General features: G+C 42.3%; 1 protein-coding gene across 2 annotated transcripts in view; it reads left to right on the top strand.

Moving 5' to 3' along the window:
* INSC (INSC spindle orientation adaptor protein) overlaps window positions 1-21,386 on the top strand; it is a 138,695-nt gene that overhangs the window by 37,858 nt on the left and 79,451 nt on the right. For both annotated transcript variants that reach the window (XM_088666762.1, XM_035119885.3), the window contains exon 2: window positions 7,141-7,211. In XM_088666762.1, the coding sequence (XP_088522888.1) occupies window positions 7,177-7,211 (35 nt within the window). In that variant the 5' untranslated portion in view covers window positions 7,141-7,176. The remainder of the gene's footprint in view (window positions 1-7,140; window positions 7,212-21,386) is intronic.

Here is a 21,386-nt window from a genome sequence, read left to right as displayed (position 1 = left end):
AGCTTTTAATGTTTGATGGATTTCTGTATTTTACTGTTTTGTTGGAAGCCGCCCAGAGTGGCTGGAGGAACCCGGCCAGATGGGCGGGGTATAAATAATAAATTATTATTATTATTATAATTATTATTATTATTGGTCATCTGTGCAGGGCATGAGTGTTGCCTCTTCCCTGCCCTGCCTTCTCCAGGCTTTGAGCATACTTGTAGCTGCATTGTGAAAAGCCTTGCCTGAGTAGCTGGCGCTCTACAATTGCACATCCCAAGTACCTTGACCAGGACAAGACTTTGGGAGTTCTGCATGCCTTGGAGCAAGAATATGAAGTTATCTATGCAGAGATAGATAATAAAACTACTGATCCCCCCCCCCTAAACCTGTCCATTTTATATTGTAGCAGCTTGTTAGTGGTACCAGTAGTGATCTCTCTCTCTCTCTCTCTCTCTCTCTCTCTCTCTCTCTCTCTCTCTCTCTCTCTCTCTCTCTATATATATATATATATATATATATAATCACAGCTTCTTTTTCTTTTTCTACCCCAGAAGTTTCATTCTGGTGCTTAAACATGGGGCCACAGATGTTAACTGGGATGTATATAATCATAGCTTTACTCTAGAATCCTGCATGAAATCATATGCTATTTAGCAACATTTAGACAGCTGAGAGAGAGGGTCATTTATCTGGCAATTTTGAGGTGTGATCTAATCCACTGACTCTTTCGATCTTTAGTTTGTGAGAAACTTTATCCAAGAAAGCTACCTGCCACACATTACTGTACCAATAACCTAAAGTTAAGACATTTTTATTTAGCTTAAAGCATTTTAATTTGTATAATTAGTCTGTTTTACTATTTTGTCTACTGTCTCTTGTTATAATTGCTAATCTTAGTACTTTATTGCATTGCAGTAGGTTTTAATTAATTTATAATCCATAACATTGTACCCTGCTCTGAAATCTGTTTCAATGAAGGGTAGAATAGAAATGTATTCCAGAAACAAAATACATTGTAGTTGGTTGGTGCCAATTTTAATTGATGGAACACAATTTAAGAACACACTTGCTTTATAATTTGAGGTTATTTAAGTTGAGGTGTGTTGCTTTAAGGAGTGGAAAAGAAAACAAATGTTGGGCTTTCCTTCTAACAATTTTGGTTCTCTTCAGTATTTGAAGATGGCATTTGTACTGAGTTTAAACAACCACAACAGCCACGCTTGTTTTTTTTTTAAATGAACCAGTCATTGGTTTATCAGCTAGACATTCTTTGATTGGTTGATGATGTGATTGACAACCCTAAAAGAGACTAAAAGTGATGGCAGCAGCTTCCAGGACTGCTTTTATGAGAATTTGTGAGGAATCAACAAGAGATCAGGGGTTGCTTTAAGGAATCACATAGCAGAGATTACTTGATGTGAGATCTCAAGTTAACATAAAGGATGCAGAGAAGAGATTTCACAACCCTCCTCTGTGTCTCTGAAGTACATTTTAATAACATGTGATAAGCTCTCATAAAGGATTGGCAGATGGGAAAACTGCTGGTGAGGAGAGATGTTATTTTTTTTTTAAAAAAAATATATTTATTGATTTTATAAAAACACAACATAGAAAACAAAGAAAAAAGAACATAGAATATACATAGAAAAACAAAACACCAACATTACAATAAAAGAAAAAATCAAATCAATCTTATATCACCATTCTTAATCGACTTCCTCCATTCGCTCCCACTACACTTCACTATCTTCTTTAATACTTTCTAAATCTTAATTTACAATCTTATTATCACTCTTAATGACTTATCAATACTATACATCTCTTATACTTATCTTCAAATATAATTCTCTACTAGTAAATCTTAAAATTCCATACAATAATGGCACTTAACTAAATCTTAATACCAAATAAACTTAACTATCACTCTTCTACACCCTCCTTTTACTTCCAAATCTTTTGCTAAGAACTACTAACTTACAATTCTTTTCTAAATAAACTTTAAATTTCTTCCAATCTTCTTCCACCGATTCTTCCCCCTGGTCCTGGAGTCTCCCAGTCAGCTCGGACAGTTCCATGAATTCTATCAGCTTCATCTGCCAGTCGTCCACCGTGGGTATATCTTCAGTTTTCCAATTCTTTGCTAATACAATTCTTGCTTTTTTTGGCATACAGAAAAAACGTAATATCTTTCTTGGGTAATTCCTCTCTGGTCATCCCAAGTAAAAAAGCTTCTGGTTTCTTAACAAACGTGTTTTTCAACACTTTCTTCAATTCATTATAAATCTTATCCCAGAAGCTCTTTACTTGGGGACATGTCCACCGCATATGGTAAAAGGTTCCTTCCACATTCTTACATTTCCAACATTTATTATCCTGTTTATGATAAATCTTAGCTTAGATTTATTATCCTGTTTATGATAAATCTTAGCTAACTTTACTGGTGTAAGATACCATCTATACATCATCTTCATCATATTTTCTTTCAATGCATTACAAGCGGTAAACTTCATATTCTTCCAGAACCTTTCCCAATCTTCTATCATTATATTATGCCCTACATCTTTAGCCCAATCAATCATCACAGATTTTGTTCATCCTTGGTATGCCACTCCAACAATGAGAGATGTTATTTTTCACTTTCTAGGAAATGGAGTAGGGTTTTGAGATTGTGAGTCTCTCACTTGGAGAGAGCCCCAGGCTCTCACTGGGGCTCCTTGGTAAAGCTGTCCTGAACTTGTCATTAAATCTGCTTCCCTGAATGGTGGCTCCTTTGTATTAAGCTCAGATGTTTAATAGCTAGTAGAGGTATGTGATTTTCTCCACCTATTGCATAAGTCTTTTCCTTGTTAATGTAAAAGTATTGCCCATTGGCTATGTTCTCCTACTTTCTTCTTCAGGGGAAAGAGCATGAGAAAATAAAAGCAAAGATCATGCAAGATTATTACGGAATAATAATAATAAACCCCATCCTGTTTACTCTTTTGTGAGAGATAATTGCTCTAAGACTTTTCCATTTGTCTGTTTTCCCATGCTACTTTTTTCAGCAGTAAAGATGTTTTCTGATCACTTCAGTGCTGGATTTGAAATATTCAGGTTAATGTCAAAAGCAGTAATCAGGTTTAATCATCTGTGGGATGAGAAATACTAGTGACAGCTTGAAAATAATGTGAAATGCCACCATTGTTTATTGGGACACACTTTGAGATGTTTCCAGTATCTGCAAGCTGTGCATTGAACTGAACTAGCACTTATCACCTCTTTCAAAAAGCCCTGAACAAACATATAACATGAGTTTTTTAGAGGATGCTGACTAGTTAGGGGGTTGTTTTTAAGAATGCTGAACAAAGTATAGTTGTGTGTGTGTGTGTGTGTGTGTGTGTGTGTGTGTGTGTGTAGATAGATGATAGATAGATAGATATAGACAGTAATGCATTTATATAGCTCTAGCTCGGTTAATACCAAATTATCACTGCAAGCCCCAGTTTTAATGAGACAAACATTACATTACATTGGAGGCACTGAGAAAGTAAGTATGTGTGTGTGTGTGTGTGTGTGTGTGTGTGTGTGTGTGTGTGTGTGCATGATACTTGTAATCTACTTACCTCATATAGTAATAATAATAATAATAATAATAATAATAATTTATTATTTATACCCCACCCATCTGGCTGAGTTTCCCCAGCCACCTCAGTGATGACCTCAAGCTAAGTGGACAGCCTGCATATCAGCACCACACATTTCTGGGGACCGTAAGCGATGACATTGTAAACGTGCGATTAGGACAGCCAAAGTGGGAAACCACTTCCAGGTATTAGGAGGCCTGGAACGTAGATGGGTAAACTATTAGCTCCCTCCATGTGGAGAATGTGATGATGTATTGGAAGAGGGAGCATGGCATTCAGAAAATGTGTTTCGTTTTCTACACAGTCATAGTTTTTTGTCAATCCATAATGCTTAATATACATTCATGTTTACGTTGCAGTTTGTAAAACGCAGTGATGGTACTACTTTCCTTGATTATCCCATGATTATCCCAAGTTCCTGTGTTTTAAAAGCAAGCTGTTTGCTACTTGTGCAATTTGCTACTTTGTGGTTAATTATGCAGAATGAGATGTCCACTTCTCCTAGCAATTTCATAATTTAGATATTTCACTTTCCTGCTTAACAAATGACTTTAGAAGAAATAATCATTAAAAAAAAATAGCTGGACAAAACTTGAACACTTTCTGAAATGTCGAACTATGAAATGGGACACTTCCTGACTGGCAAAGTGTCCTTTGATGTAATTTTAAACCACAAGAGCTGTTCAGACGGCACTATTACATTCAATTTTCAGTATTATTTCTTTGTTAGAGATGCATCTTTTATAAGTAGGCATATTGCTTCCAGGAAAAAAGAGAACATTTCCAAACAAACCATGTTATTATATGAATGAGTGGCTAAATGAGTAAGTAGATTGGTCACATTTAGAGAACATTTGTGGGTTCTCATATGCAGACCTTGGAATAAAGGAAGGAAAATATTAACAACAAGGTCATTGTGTTGGGGGCCACATTTGGAGCAATTTCACATGCCAACTTTATATAATGTAAACTGGTCTAAACTAGTGACCATTATAATGATGTCAAGAAGTACAAGGGGCATATTTCTATTTCAAGACCCCCATTACTCTTCTCTCAACATCTCAGAAGAAAATTAGCCATTGTTTCTGCAGTCATAAGCATTAATACACCCAACTTGTCTCTACATTTCTGTCTTTCTTTCTGGATAAGGGGTGATATCCAACATTAGTCATACTTGGAGCATATCCACTGAAATACATGGACTTAAGCAATGTTTCCTAAGTAGAGGCAATCATCATAGCAATATAGGAGACATTTCAAGTGAAATCCAGAGACAGTAGTGGTTAATAGAGCAGCATTGCTCAGCTGGTTTCCCAGCTTCAAGTGTTGCTGCTGGTTATCAAAATGGGAAGGTGCTAGGTGGTGGAGATCTTGGTGCAATAAAGCTAAAAGTAAAGGACCCCTGGACGGTTAGGTCCAATCAAAGGCGACTATGGGGTGTGGCGTTCATCTCGTTTTCAGGCTGAGGGACCTGGGGTTTGTCCACAGACAGCTTTCCGGGTCATGTGGTCAGCATGACTAAACAGCTTCTGGTGCATAGAACACTGTGATGAGTGCCATACTCAACTGGAAGAAAGAATATGTTCTTCTGATGAGGAGTATCAAGAACCTTTACCCTGGCCTGCTGTATTGCAGATATTATAATGAAGTTAGGAATGACTTTATCTTCCCACTTTAAAAGCACTCACCTGCTAGAATGATGCGTGTTAGCAGGTGTGTCACCTCGCCCCTGCGACAGACCGTGTCTGGGGCATGCCAGGGTCACCGCACATGATGTTGGCAGGCTCCCCGGTGTGCTGACACCACTCTCACACATTGTGGGGGCATTTTGACGTGTGCAAGCCCAATGGCGTAAAACCTGGGGGGGGGGTTCATTGTTAATTTGTGAGTGCCCAGGCCCCTGTTAGAATCGCCTACTCATGAGTAGGACCCTGGCAGAGACACATGCCTGACTGGCATGTTCCCTCCCTCCTGGTTGATTGTTCAGGAGCTTCAAAAGCTCCTCAGGGATCCGCAGAGTTTGCGCAATTGTGCAACAGTCCTCAGAAACTCAGCATTTGGCTAATCTATGTTTATTTACATGTAAACACACACAGAGCACTGCAACATGGCTCCCTCTCTCTCTAGGCAGCAAAGAGAATAAACAAAGGACAATAGTCCCACTTCAGGAAACACAGTAACACAAACATCCTGTTTCCGTCACGTCCGACTCTGTGGAATGAAAACATACACCATCGTGTGATAGACAACAATCCCATGACAGCAGACACGGGGCATGAATCTCCAACAGCCCCCATGGTCCCACATAGATGGTGCCTACGGTGGTTAGACTTCAGTATGAAGGGAGAGGATGAGTGTATTGCTAGAATGGTAGACATTTTTAAAAGTTTAGCCGTCAAGATGAGAGCTCAGATTATATCAGAAAAAGTTTTGGATGGATAGAAAGTTGTTTATGTTTTTGTTTGTATTATCCTTCATACTGTGTTCTAAATTCCATGTTTGGGGCCTGTTACTCCAGCTGCATTTTATAATAGGTGTGAGGGGCAAGGGGTATCGCGAAGCCCCTCCCCTCCTGAGTTCCAGCCCAGCCCAGAGCTCGACTGAGAGCAGGGAAAGCTCCAGCTCAAGTGGGGAAACAGGAAGTGGGGTCCAAGGCTCTGGCAGGGTAGAAGAGCCAGCGTCCCAGGTGGGACAGGAAGGAGGAAGAAAGGGGGGCAGACCCATCCCCCCAACTCCGGAACTTCGCAGAAAGCGTCGGGGGAAGAGGATGGGGCTCCCCAAGTTGTTATGCTGGCGCAAGACGCGCCAAACGCTATTCGGAGGTACTGATTCAAGCTGAGAAGATGTGTCTCTGTAAATAGCTCTACCTTTAGCACTGTAAATACGCAGCACCAATAAAAAGATAAAATGCAGATCGGTGTAGAGTCGTTACTCTGAAGTAGCCCCAATCCGGCCACTGTGACAATAGGCCTATAACCATATAAATAAATTGGATATTATTTTCTTCCATCAACCTGTCCATCCTTCTCTTAAATCACCATCTACCCTCCTTTGTTTTAGATTATAAATTGGCATCAAAGTGTCTTATGACCATTTACTTGCCCACTATGGTATGTAATTGGTCCCATAGACTGTTGCAAAAAGCAACAAAGAGCCAGTGATACCCCTGAGAGAAAACAAATTAATGGGGCACAAGCATTTGTGGATTAGAGTATACAAAGTGGCATATAAAGTTGTTATAGTATAGCTGTGGATTCCAGAGGTAATGATTTGTCTCCGGATTAGGTTTCCTATAGCGTTGCAAATGAATAAATATTTGGGGGACTGTGTCCTCTGCTGTTCCAGAAATGGTTCCTGAGAGCTCTTTAAAATTACTCTTGAATTCACATCTGTATCTTTGATTAATTTACTTTTAATTTTTTGGAAGGTGGCCTGGGAACTTGTTGAGAAATTCCTAAAATAAAACTTTTTCCTAGAGAAATTTTGCCTGATTTCAAACTTCTTTAGAAAATATTTTTCCCTTCCTTTTTAGATTTGGGTCTGTGGAGAAGCATGCAGATGAGCTGAGATGAGTATGGCTTTCCTAGCTTACCCAGTTCAGCGGTAAGTACTACATATTAAAAATATATTTGATACAAGTATCAAAAGTTATCTTTCTGAAAGGTGGCTTCGCTATGGGGTGTGTGTTCCAGAGTTTGTGGTGGCCTATTTTTTCTGTTTCTGGGTAACAAGCATGCGAGCAGCTACTATTAAATTCAATATTAACTCCTCATGTTTTATTTCTGGGTCCAAGTGTGGGAAAGTGTAAGATGTTATTAATGATAGTATCTTCACTACCTCTTCCCAAAACATTTTAGTTATTGGTCAGGTCCACCAAATATGTTCCCTATCTGCCTTCAAATGTCCACATCTCCAACACTTTGCACCACAGATGATGTAAAATTTTACTCAGTCTGCGTAGAGTCATATAGCATTGATGGAAAAAAATTGTAATGTTTTCTCTAAAGTTAACACAAAAAAGTCATGTTGGTTCCTGATTAAAAAGAAAGCCCCATTCTTATTCAGAGATTGATCCACCTATTATTCAAATTAGTCAGAAAAGGCTGAATTAGCAAAACAGAACATACATGCAATTTGGAGAGTCCTGTGTCTTCTAAAAGGCTTATGCATGGCAAGAAGCCCCCTTTTTATGTACATACATTGCAATTTGTCATGAAGATCCTCTTCACAAAGGAACAGAAGCTGAATGAAACTTCAGATTTTGCATAGCTGGAGACTTGGAGGTCACCAGTCTCTCTAACTCAGGCATAGGCAACCTTGGCCCTCCAGATGTTTTGGAACTACAACTCCCATGATCCCTAGGTAACAGGGCCAGTGGTCAGGGATCATGGGAGTTGTAGTTCCAAAACATCTGGAGAGCCAAGGTTGCCTATGCCTGCTCTAACTGAATGACCCCCTTCCTTCCCCATCATTTGAACCTCATACAATCCAATGAAAAGATTCCAAGAGCTCTGGCCAGGTAGTAGATTAATTTTTTATAAAGTTTTAAGTTGAGAATAATAAGACAAATTCCAGTAGCAATCCAGTTTTTAGAAATCCAGGACAAGGCCCTGTTTTGGTTTATTCTTCATCAGCTCTAGCTTCATAGTTTCAAGGTCAAAGCGTACCATTCATGATACGCTCTTGGAATCTTTTCATTTGATTTTCTCAACTCTCCAAGGACTCCAATTTATTTAGTATATCCTCATACAATCCAATCATGCTTGTTCCTCCTGATTCAGGGTCTGAGTATAAAATAAGGCATTACCATTACAGTGGTACCTCGGGTTCCAAACGCTTCAGGTTACAAGCTCCGCTAACCCAAAAATAGTACCTCAGGTTAAGAACTATGCTTCAAGATGAGAACAGAAATCGTGCTCTGGCAGTGCAGCAGCCGCGGCAGCAGGAGAGACCTCATTAGCTAAAGTGGTGCTTCAGATTAAGAACCGTTTCAGATTAAGAACGGACCTCTGGAATGAACTAAATTCTTAACCTGAGGTACCACTGTATTGCACTTAGCCTCTGTTCCCCTCAGCCACACATAATGATTGCCAACTTGCAAAAAAGCAATTCTAAGAATGTCCTTCTCTGTCTAGAAAAAAATAAATTTGGCCTTTGGTCTATTTTATTGTATTTGAAATAACTCTTTATTCTGCAAACTGTAAGGTAAAATAAAATAAAATAAAAGTGTTGTGTTCACTGACTAGCAATGGCTCTCCAAGATATCAAAGATCATTTCTGGGAATGCCAGGGGTTGAACTCAGGGGCCCTTTGCTTGGAAAATGTGTGTTTTGTTACTGAGATGATGAAGGCCCTTTCTCCCAACACAGCTATGGTTTACATGCTTAAGAATTACCAGCTGTTGTTTTTATTGTGTATCATGGATCTGTTTTCCCTTCCCCTCTACGCTGTTGTGCAGGGAGTCTCTTGGGTATTTCTGCCTGGTACTGGCTTTGTACTGTACTGTCAGACCTATGAACTGTAATTGACATATGGCTGAAAGAAAAAAGAGCGAGTGAGCCAGGGGTGGGGTCGGGGGAAGAACGTATTGTGGCAAAACCTCACTTAGCATTTCTGACTTATAACAGTGCAAGTGATACATGTGACTGGGCCAATAAGCATTTTGAAATGAAAGTGCACATGAACTCCCTCCCTTTATTTTTACTCTTGATTAATTTGCAATATGGCTTTTGTCCAGAATGGAAAATCTATGGAATTTCCAGAAAGGGGGGGGGGAATCTGTGACTGGAGCTGCAGTTTGACAGTTGGTGTTGATGTTAATCAGTATACAAGAGACACAGCGCTCCTTTGTAACAACACAATCAAGAAATAAGTTTTTTGTACCAGCCATAAATACGTGTGTGAACACAAGTTACATTGTACTACAGGAGGAACATAAAAAATTATCAAAATTAGGATTCTCCCACCCCCGCTTTAAAATTAAAAATAGGAATTCCCGATAATGGATGGTCTGAATGACAGGAGCCCTATTATGTATGCTGCTCACTTTGCTATACTTAAGCCCATGTAATTTCATTATATCTGTGGTGTCTCGCTGTACAACCTGATTGTAAGGAACAATGAGATCGCAGAGCTCTCTTGTAAAATCTGATTTAATCTTGAAATATCTTTATGTGAACAAAGAAAAATGGATAGATGCCATTATCTCAGTACTGTAGTGGAATAACTTTAATATGCAGCCTTATCAAATGAGTGACTTTGGAAAAATATTTCCCTACCATGGGAAATAAGTAGAATGGGATGGTTGCATTGAAGTTGTGTTTCAATTGCCCATGACTCCACGTTTCTGGAAAATCTGGCCGCACAATCATTAGAAGGCATAGCATATGGTCCTGCTTTTGGGTTGATATGGTTAGCACACATTGAACAACAAAGTTGAGACAGGAGGACTTCAGATCATCCTTAAGCAGGAATGATTTGGCAAAAGGAATAGTTGGATGGAAAAATTCTGTTTGCTCTAGGAGAGTTTGACCACTGTAGTTCAGGCACTGTTGACTTCAAGACTGGCTTGCTTTGATGCACTCAATGGATCTTCCCTTGTGCTTGATCCAGAAACTGCAGTTAGTGCAGAATGGTGCAGCACGATGGCTGACAGGAGTGAGGGCCAGGTTCAAGTAGATAAAGCCCTTAACCATTTGGGGCCCTGTTTTAACAGGTGCCACATAATACTTATTCCACATTAGTAAGAAATTAGTATTGTAGTATGACAGCACCTACACTTTGGAAATCCCTGCCTGTTGACATGAACCTTCACTGTACTCTTTTTGGCACTTGCTTAAAACATTTTCGTTGAGCCAAGCCTATCCAGACTATAGGAGGAATTCAACATCACATGCTTTTGATAATTCAATCAGGACACACATGTCTGCTCACCAGATGGAACAATCCTCCCTCCCCCCCACCTTGCCCTGTTTTTGGGTTCTCCTGACCCACCAGAGTAGGTTTGAGGGAGGCACATAAGCAATGGTGGGGGAGGGGGGGTTCCCTGTTGTGCCAGCTGGAGCCCTTGCCTTGCTTTTGGCTAGTGTGCCAGGTTCGATGAAGCCAGACCTTTGCTTTTTAAATAGTTAGAAGACTTTTCATGAAAAGACAAACTCTTCAAAATCAGTTGTATTATTTCAGTGGTTGTGTCTGTCTAACCTTATTTATATATCTAACAGATTTGTGCCTACCCTTAAAAAAAAATGTTGGCAATAGCAGGCAAAAAGAAAGCATGAAATATGCACTCTAGGCAACCACACACTTAAGAAGGAGCTAGACCACTGCAGCAGTAGCAGAAACAGAGACCCGGGTAAAGTTTCAATAAAAACTAGAAAATAAGATTGGCAATATTAAAGCATGAGTATATGAACAGACTAGTTTTAAATTAAAAGCCTGGGAAAATAAAAAAGTTTCTTTACTTGGGGGCAGAATGGCATTAAGTGTTGGTGCAAGGGACCCAGAACTAGGGAGGGTGTCACCACATTAAACTGATGCCACCACAGAAATGTCAATTCTTCCCCACTTCCTGAATCTCAGCAAGCCAAAGAAGCTGGAGAAGGGCCTCATCAGAGAATGTTAATGAGCTACCCCTGCCAGTCAAGGGGTGGGGAATGTGGTGCCGTCCTGACATTGCTGGATTACAACTCCCATGAGCCTGCTGGCAGAGGCTGATGGAAGTTGGAGTCCCTAAAATATTTGGAGGACAATAGGTCTTGCAGCCTAGAATGAAGTCCTTCAAGTTCAAAATCAATGGCTATTTGTGAGCTGGTAGAAACTAGAGAGCAAATCTATCTCAATTCCTGAAATAAATGCTCGTTTCCTGATTCCGTGTGCCTTAAACACATTGCAATCTTTCCTCCCTTTGTTCTACTGTTTTCCTTTACTTTGTTAGCTTCAACCAAACCCGTAAGTTATCAGAAGGAACAATCCACATAAGGTCACCTCATGCATATTTATAGCCTGGTACAGCTTTCCAGAATACTGCTTGGAATGGTCTGATAATTTATCTATGTAAGGAAGCTGTTTAAACCCTTTGCCCTATAAATTAACATCTATTTGACCCCTGGTTCTAAGAAAACCATATTTAAGAAAACTTCCATAGCTCTGGGCTAATACTGAAAGCTTTATGTATTGTTTCACATTGTTTTTAGGAATGAGTACTTGATCCTGTTAATATTTCTTTTTTTGTGCCCATCTGGGTTTTTATTGTTACCTCAGATTTATACTGTAAACATGAATGTGTTTAATGTTCAATCTAAGTGCATAAATTACTGCTGGCAAATGTTATAGCAGTTGTAGTATGGCTCTTGGAGTAAAGAGTAATGGGTCTTTTGGAGTACAACACTTTGAATGTATTTTTATTTTCCTTATTGATGCTAAAAGCAAAGACATTTTGCTGCTTGAGGCAAAGGACAAGATGACACCATCCTCTCTTCCATGCCACATATAAGAACTAACTGAACTGGAAGACGAATCTTTTTTAAACATTGGAAATGGGACAGAGTCATCCTCTACTACACCAGACGGCGTCAGGCTAGTGGTGCAGACCAGTCTGCTTAGCACACATACAGTAGCTCATACCTTCCAAGTGTCCCGATTTTCCAGGGAGAGTCCCAGAATTACAAAAGCCAACCCAGCTTCTGATTTGATTCCAGAATGTCCCTATTTCCCCTGCCACTGCTGCTGCTGCTGAGCTTAGGGAGGTGGATGAGCCAGTGCTTGTCCCGAGCAGCAGTGGCAGTGAGGGAGCATTCCATGGCCTTTCCATGGCCTCTTCATGGCCGCTGTTACCTCCCTTGGGCAGCCCCTAGTAGCTTCTGGAGAACAGCACATTCCTGTTGTAAGGGAACATTTTCTGACAGTAACTCTGTTCTTCCCGAGGGCAGGTTGCTGTCTGTCGAGTAGAGCTGGCCCTCAAACTTGGAACACTTAGCAAAATACACAAGAGCATAGTGCACGTAACTCTGGGTTGAAGTCTGAATAGCAGGATAGACATTTGAGGGTGGTCAGATCAGAGCTTTTCTGAAGTGTGAAGTTTTGTTTGATGGAAGTATAGCATAATGGTAGTTTAATAGTTAATGGTGAACGAAGGCTGTCCCTGAGAAAGGATAAGGGTAGGGCAGGTTACAGGAACTTTAATATGTAACTCAGAATGCTGACGTGAGTTCCAAACTGAGATAGAAGTTCATGCAAGAAATATGCAGAAGTGTGTGTTGTGATTTGTCTGCAACATAACCTCTGAATAAAGGGGACCAAGCATGTAGGCCATCTGAAATCATGGGGTGTGTGTCTTCCTATCTGCATTCCATATGGAGGGAACTCCATGCGTAGTGTTAGACAACAAAGCAGTTCAATACCCTTCTGTCCCTTTCAGTACAGGGATATTTGACTGGTTTCTATAATAGAAGCCTTCACCGTTCCTTTATAGAAAATCTCAAAGCTTCTCCAAAGATATTTACAAAATGCTACCCAATGGCCACGGAATAACATAGTCTCAGGAAAGATGCGCCGAGTTAAGGCTCTTCACCCACCTGACAGAGGTGTGGAGCACTGCTGTACAATAGACCTGCAACTAGCAGGGAACAGTCGATCTATAAAAAGAACAGGGGAGGTTGTCTTTTTGCAGTCAAAGCTCTTCAAAAGGAGCTCTTTCTCTTTCCCACGCCTTGGCTCTCCTTCCTTTCATTCTTCAGAGGTCCAAATATAATTGGACCTTTTGAGATAGGAAGGAACCAAGATGGTTGAATAGCTTGCCCCTTGTATCACGCCCTTCTGATGCAATGGATGGCAACACTTTCTGTAATGAAATAAAGCTGCAAAGGAGGTCATCGTGGGCCAGAAGCTGTATTCAGTCTCATTAGTGCAGGGAGAGAAATAGTTCTTTTTTATTAAAAAAAAGAAAAGAAACCCCAGCATTTGTCGCAGGTAACAAAACTTCTCTTGTGATTCAATGTGTCTTCCATGTGTGCATGTTTGCACATTTTTAGTGTTTGTGAGGAAGATGTATGGCCTTTTTCTGGCAGTTGTATGGCTTCATGAACTAATAAATTCACCTAATGCCCTTTCTTTCTAAAGGAACCTTTCTGCTTTGTATCCGGGGCTGCCTTTAGAATAATAGGTTCTGCACATACCAGGCATTGGAGAGAATCCACAACCCTCTTAAGACTTAGAAAGCCTTGCTCCTTCACCCCCATCTGTTTAAACACGCAGAAAGGCCTAATGTGAAAGTTGATCTTACTGAAATTTGGTGTCTCTTCATGGGCAAATGCAAGGGAGGGGGAGACAGACCCAGAGGAGGGACGTAGACCCAGTCAGTATGTGAGCCAATGGATGCAGAGCAGGCACTGACATATTGGGTGGATCTACACTCAGGATTTTTGACGTTAAGGCATGGTTTTCATAACATATAAGGACACACAATGCCCCACTTTTAATGTTAATAATGCATTATTAAAATGTGACACCAGAAGGCTCAACCAGCTCAGTAGGGAGACAGCATTCTGACAGAAAAAAAACACCAAAGGTAAGAAATGCTTAAATTTACAAGTATGCCATTGTTAATATCGTTCTAATAACGTTTTAACAGGTCAGTGTAGATCCAACCATGGTACGCAGGCGCTGGCAGGAAAGCAGATACTGTGGGAGAGCAGTCACAACCAGCAGAGGCAGAGTGGGTAGACCACAGGGCAGAAAGATACCAGGCAGGCACAGGATGGACTCAGGACAATTTGGGCAGTAGGCAAAAACAGTGAGCAGTCCTGTAGGCAGATAGATAAGAAGGCTGCCGCAGAGCAGATTGGAAAGACATGGTAAAGATGGAAGGCATGAAGCGGGAAGGTGTGCAGGACAGACACTGGCCAGACAGACATGTTGAACAGTTAGCAGACTTACACAGAAGCAATAAGCAGACAGAAGAGAGACAGGCAGGCACAGCGAATAGGATGCCAGCACAGGCAGTTTTTCCAGTCCTCCAACTGAGACATATTTTCCACAATGTGCAAGCAGCCCACCACCCCAAACTGCAGAAAGAAGGAAACAGTTTTCAGTAAGATATACTGGACAGACAAATGCAGCATGCAGGCGGGATGCACAGGCAGGCAGGCAGGCAGGATCAGTGCCAGATTTAGGGCAGTGCAGTCAAGGTCCCCCATACAGGGCGTTGAGCCGCGGGGTGCTTTGGTAAGTGGGTCTTGGGGCAGCACATCGCGAGTTGCGGCTCGGAAAGCAGTATTCAGTAATCAGCAGGGCCGGCTCTAGGGGTAGGCTGGGTGGTGCGGGGCGCTGGCCCGGCAGGGGGGCGTCGCGCGGAAGCCATGCTGTGCCTTGTGTCTGCCCATCAGCCAAAAACGGGTCGGAGCAGGGGCGCCGGAGCGATCTCCGCACCACAGCGCCCGGGCGCCTGACATGGTTGAGACGGCCCTGGTAATCAGTACCAAGTGTACCAAAAGGAATTCCTGTGAAAATAAGAAATGGGGTATGTGCTCCAAATACTGTCCTCTCTCAGGGTGCCATTTTTCTAAAGTCTAACCCCGGCAGGAGGCATCCAATGTGCAGGCAGATAGGCAGAATGAGTGAGTGGGCAGGTGAGGGTAGTGCATGTGGAAAGAGGTTGGACAGGGAGACAGAGAATCGGATAGATTCAAGAAGACAGATACCAACATGCAGAGCAGGGGGCACAGGGCAGTCAAAAGTAGACAGGCAGCATGAACGCTGGACTGAAACACAGACAGAATGAATAGACATACTAAGCAGAACAGACACAGTGGGCTGGCAGGCAGATGCAGTGGGAAAACAGACACAGGACTGTCAGGAAGAGAGATGCAGACCAGATGCGCAGAGCAGACCTGATACCTAAATGATTATGGAACACTTGGTATGATTTACTGTGTTTTAGTACAACCTATCCAGATACTGTATGTACATAATTTCACATTTCTTTTTATCAAGTTCTTCAAAGACATATTCCCCTCACCCTGCAAATGCACATTTTGGTTCCGAAAACTCAATGAAGCCAAGTCGAGAACTTGAATTAACCCTACATTTTCATTGCATTGCATTTCAGCTGCCCAGAGAATTTTATCCAAGAGCTGGGGGATAAATCCTTCAAATAATAAATAGTTATATTTTCAACGGAACTGGCTCCTTAAATGGACACAAATTGAAGCAAGGGTCAGCAATCATCGGGGAGTCCCAAAAAGGGAGCAGCAAAGGGGGCTAAATCATTTGTAAGCTTCTTTACACCATACTTTTAACCAGTTTTATTTACGTCACGTGTTTTATCTAGTGTTATTTAAATTCCAGTTAATATTGAACTAATTGGGTTTTAACTGGATTGATCTTCCGTACAAAAACAACCAAAAAGTATTGCCACAGGTAGTTTAAACACTTCTTTTGTTGTGTTTTATGAGATGTGACTAATGCAACAGTTTCTCAGCTTCAGTAATTTATCTGTAATTTAGACAACCGTATTCTCTAAAAATATGAATAGGTAGATACATACGTACTGCTGCGATGGGAAGGTAAATGCTGGCTCCCTCGGCCTGAATGCAGAGATGAGCGCTGCACCCCATAGTGGAATTCGACTTGACTTAACCGTCCAGGGGTCCTTTACCTTTTACCTGCCTGTAAGTTTTTGCACAACATAATTAGCATCAAAATGCCAGCTTGTATTTCTCCCCTCCAAATTTAATTTGGATTTCCCTTTTTTTGGGGGGGGGATCCGGCAGTATACAAAAACAACCCAACCCAACACCGTTGTCAACAACTCACTTGCAATACCTCTTGGCAAATTAAGCCCTTGTCTGGAAGCACCCCATCAGTTTCAAACTGACCCTGGTAACTATTTTTATGTTGCGTATAATTTCTCCTCGCTTCAAATTTCTTTCAGGTCTGCTTCAGGTTGTTGACATCTTTCCGGAAATCTCCGGAAGTTGAACAGGTGTTTAAATGTGAATACCCTTATTTGTTTTCTTCCTCTGAGTGCTATTTTAAGAACAGTGTTTTGCCACTGAGTTATTAACCCATTTGCATGGGGTTGTGCTTTGCGTGAGATTTCTCATTATTGGTTTGTGTTGAATATTGATGATGACGCACTTACCTGACACAGATGCTTCTGGCTTTGTTGTCTATTAAATGCTTTGTTTGGGACTGTTTGGTCATGAATACAAATTCTAGCATGACCCTTGCAAAGACTTCTATTGTGCTTCATCTTCTTATTTGCTATTAAAACCCTGAAGCATTTTTATACGCCTGTGTACCTTATTGACTTCCTGAAGAGAGCTCTATCTGGTTTTCAGTACAGATTCTTAAAGAGGTGTATGATGAAAGCTTAAAATGATACACATTAAAACTACCACCCTCATTAAAACATTGGTACAAATTGTAGTCCTTAAGTGTCCTGGTAGCCAGAAATGTTTTAAGCTGATATCTAAACGTCATGAGACTAGATTTTTTTTCTATATGTGCATGGGACGCTTACCTCTAAAGAGAAACTCCTTGATTACATATTGCTGGTAGCCTTGTGGGTTGATGAAACTGTTTTTCTATGAATCTGATAATGGGATTTGGGAATCTAATTGTACATTTGCTTATGTCACTGGATGGTTTTAGATGAGCTACCTTGCCTCCCTGCAGCATTCAGCATTGACCCTTTTTGAACATTTTAAAATTATTGTTTTTAATTATTATTATTGATAATTCTATTGTTTTATCATTTTGTTGTAAACCACTTTGAAGTTCTTCTTCTTGTTGTTTTTTACAATCTAGCGGTGTATAGATTTTATGAAATAAATAAACAATATATTGAAATGTTTATAATATTCTTGATTTTTTTTTTTTACAAAGTTAGTTAGAGAGGCTGAATCTGACCAGAATCTGAGCCGAGTGTGAAAAATATAATGTGTGGACCTTTTAAATCCATGATCCATGCCTTATTATTGACTACATCCTTCTCCCCATCATCTAGCCAGCTCACTGAGCTTCTTTTCACTAGTTAATCTGTCAAATCAGTGGACAATTGTTCATATTATATATATTTTCAATGTGTGCACTTTTTCTTTGCAAATAACTTCTTCCTAGAAAATTACTCATGCTGAAGCTGCTTGTCATCACACACTCAGATTTCTGTCTTATTTGTTGTCCTTCATTCCCATTTACCTCCTCATTTAATTGCCTTAATTTGCTTCTCTGCTGTCTCGAGATGGAGGAGCAGATCTTAAAAACCAATTGTTCAGTCACATCTAACAAGCAAGATAAAAAGAGAACTGGCAGAACGACTTCACAGCTCTGTCAGTGAATTTGCTCTTAGCTTCTGACAAACAGGCTAGTGGCCTAGTATGTTATTGACCCATTTTTTAAATTTTCTTTTTGCCTCAGCAAATTATTTGGTGTCTGTTAAGTATTTGGTATCTATTCGGTCTTTCAGACTGCGATCCTATGCATGTTTTCTCTTATTAATGAGGCACAAGATTACATTGTCGTTTCTGTTGTGTATATAGCCTATATGAAGAGGAGTGGTGTAGCAAGAAATGCATAGGATTTTGTAATGACAAAGAAATGCTTCTTGTCTTCTGTTTTGGGCACCCCCAAACTGTGGCCCTCCAGATGTTTTGGCCTACAACTCCCATGATCCCTAGCTAACAGGACCAGTGGTCAGGGATGATGGGAATTGTAGTCTAAAACATCTGGAGGGCCAAAGTTTGGGTATGCCTGGTGTAGACCTTTAAGGTGAGAAACCTGTACTGATATAGTTACAAGGTAGGTAGCCGTGTTGGTCTGGTATAGCCAAAACAAAATAAAAGAATTCCTTCCAGTAGCACCTTAGAGACCAACTAAGTTTGTCATTGGTATGAGTTTTCGTGTGCATGCACACTTCTTCAGATACACTGAAACAGAAGTCACCAGATCCCAACATATAGTGAGAGGGTGGGGAGGGGCCGGACTGTTTCTGGCTGCATTTGGTCTTACAGGAAGAATTTACGACTGTTCACGATTGGTCCCACAGGAAAAGCAAAGGGTGAGATGTGTATCTGAAGAAGTGTGCATGCACACGAAAGCTCATACCAATGACAAACTTAGTTGGTCTCTAAGATGCTACTTGAAGGAATTTTTTTATTTTGTCTTGACTGTACTGATATACTTATACTTACAAATATAATCACTGAATATCCTGTTCTCTTGAGATGGAACAGGTAATCTCAAATCACTTTGCTGCATGGCCATATTAATTTCTTTTCCAGGAGTGGGTGGCGCCGTGGTCTAAACCACTAAGCATCTTGGGCTTGCCGATCAGAAGGTTGGCAATTTGAATCCATGAGAAATTTCTTTGTTCACTTTTTTTCATTTGCCATGCTAACAGTTTTCCTGACTCTCATTGAGAGTATCCTGTTAAAGGGATCCATGGGTGTGGATCCTGTCCTATGCCCGGATGTGGGCTAGGGCCATGCCATGACCCTAATGGGGACCTCTTGGGTTGCCCCTATTTGATGTAAATCATAGGGCTCCCCCTATTGGTGGCTTACCCTTAGATGGACTCCCTGCAGATGGGTGGGAGTCGAGATATAGCCTGGCTTCACCCAATGCCTAAGCCAAACCGCTCACATCTGTAACCAATAAAGTTGTGGCCTATTTAAAGCCATAAACCTAAATGCTTGTGTCCGTGTGTTTGTTAGCCACTAGGGAACTGTGGGTTGCGGGCTCTTGGCATGCAAATTAGCAAATTCCCTTCAACAATGTAAAAAGTTATACTCATTTGTGGATTTACCCGTTATCATCAAGGTTGAAATGTCAGAAGCTCAGGTGTTATGTACTGAGCTGAATCCTAGAACAATAGGATTCAGAATCAGCGGGAGCTACCCAATCCAACTCCAGGTGGAAGTGAATCCTCAACCTGATTGGCCTGCTGGGGCAGCCAATCAGGCGGCTGGCAGAGTGAATCTGCTACCTGATTGGCCTGTAGGAGCAGCCAATCAGGCTTCAGGCAGAAGTCAATCCACAATATAATTGGCCCACAGGTGTAGCCCTGAAGTAGCCAATCACGCAAGGCCCATTGTGTAAATAATGTATATAAGCAGATGGTTTGGGGAAAAGAGGATTCGTCTTCTCTTCTCCTCCTTGATGACTATGAGCTGAATAAAGAGCATGAAATTCACTCTTGACTCCGAGTATATTTCACTGGCGACGAGGATGGGATCAGGGAGCCCGTGGGTCGCAAACAGCTTACGTAGTACCCGGATGGCTGCCGCCGTAGAAGTGGATGGTACCAGTGCGACCTCCAGCCATTTGGTGTAGGAATCCACCACTATGAAGAATGTTTTTCCCTGGAAGGGGCCAGCGAAGTCCACGTGCAAGCGTGACCATGATTTCTTGTACGGGCGGCCCTTTACCATAGTGACTGATCACAAGCCGTTGCTTGGCCTGTTTGCCCCTGAGAAGCAGACCCCCCAAGTGTTGTCTCCACGTGTCCTCAGGTGGTCAATTTTCCTTGCCGGCTACCAGTATGCACTAATCCACCGCCCTGGGAAGGCGATGGGCCACGCAGACGCCTTCAGCAGGCTACCACTACCAGAAACAGGCCCCGACCCAGCGCCTGCGCAAGAGGTTATGACCCTGGAGCTGCTTCCCGACCGACCCATTCAGGCACAAGAAGTTGCGTACCATTCCACAAAAGATAGGGTCATCTCCCGGGTCCTGGACTGGGTGTGGCGAGGATGGCCCAGCAGCAGCCCCGGGCCAGAATTCGCTGGCTACACAAACCGCAAACATGAACTGTCGGCCCACAAGGGGTGCCTGTTATGGGGAAGCAGGGTTGTTGTTCCCCAGCCCCTCCGCAAAAGGGTCCTCACAGCCCTACACGAGACACACCCAGGGGTAGTGAGGATGAAGGCCCTTGCCAGGAGTTATGTGTGGTGGCCGGGGATTGACAGAGAGATAGAGGCCTGGGTCCAACACTGCCAGACCTGCCAAGAATCCCGCCCGGATCCCCCAAGGGCCCCAGTCCAGCCCTGGGAGTCCGCCCGACATCCATGGTCACGCTTGCACGTGGACTTCGCTGGCCCCTTCCAGGGAAAAACATTCTTCATAGTGGTGGATTCCTACACCAAATGGCTGGAGGTCGCACTGGTACCATCCACTTCTACGGCGGCAGCCATCCGGGTACTACGTAAGCTGTTTGCGACCCACGGGCTCCCTGACACCCTCGTCTCGGACAATGGAACCGCATTCACGTCAGAGGAGTTCCAGACCTTCACAGCGCAGAACGCCATCCGCCACATCCGCTCAGCACCATTCCACCCTGCCACCAATGGCCAAGCAGAGCGCATGGTGCGGACCACCAAGGACAGCCTCCGCCGCATGACACAAGGGGACTGGGAATACCGCCTTGCCGCATTTCTTCTAGCACAGCACAGCACCCCAAGCACAACGACGGGCCGGAGCCCAGCTGAATTACTAATGGGCCGGCGCCTTGCAACTAGACTGGACCGACTTCACCCCGACAGAGCTCAGGATGAGGTAGTGGTGGGGAAAGGCAGGAACCCCCGGACATTTGTGGCCCAGGACCCAGTGTATGCAAAGAATTTTGGGGCAGGCCCAGCATGGGTACCCGCCACAGTCACCAAGGTGACCGGTCCCGTGTCGTACGAGGTACTAACGGAAGGGGGGCAATGTTGGCGCCGCCACTGCGACCAGCTACGGCGACGATTCCCAGGAGGAACCCGGGAGGAGAGTGGGACAGAGGGG

Source organism: Zootoca vivipara, chromosome 1 (assembly GCF_965207765.1).
Source record: "Zootoca vivipara chromosome 1, rZooViv2.hap1.1, whole genome shotgun sequence".
Classification (NCBI taxonomy): Eukaryota; Metazoa; Chordata; class Lepidosauria; order Squamata; family Lacertidae; genus Zootoca; species Zootoca vivipara.
The sequence above is the reverse complement of the archived record's forward strand: the minus strand, read 5'-3'. Positions and strand labels throughout refer to the sequence as shown.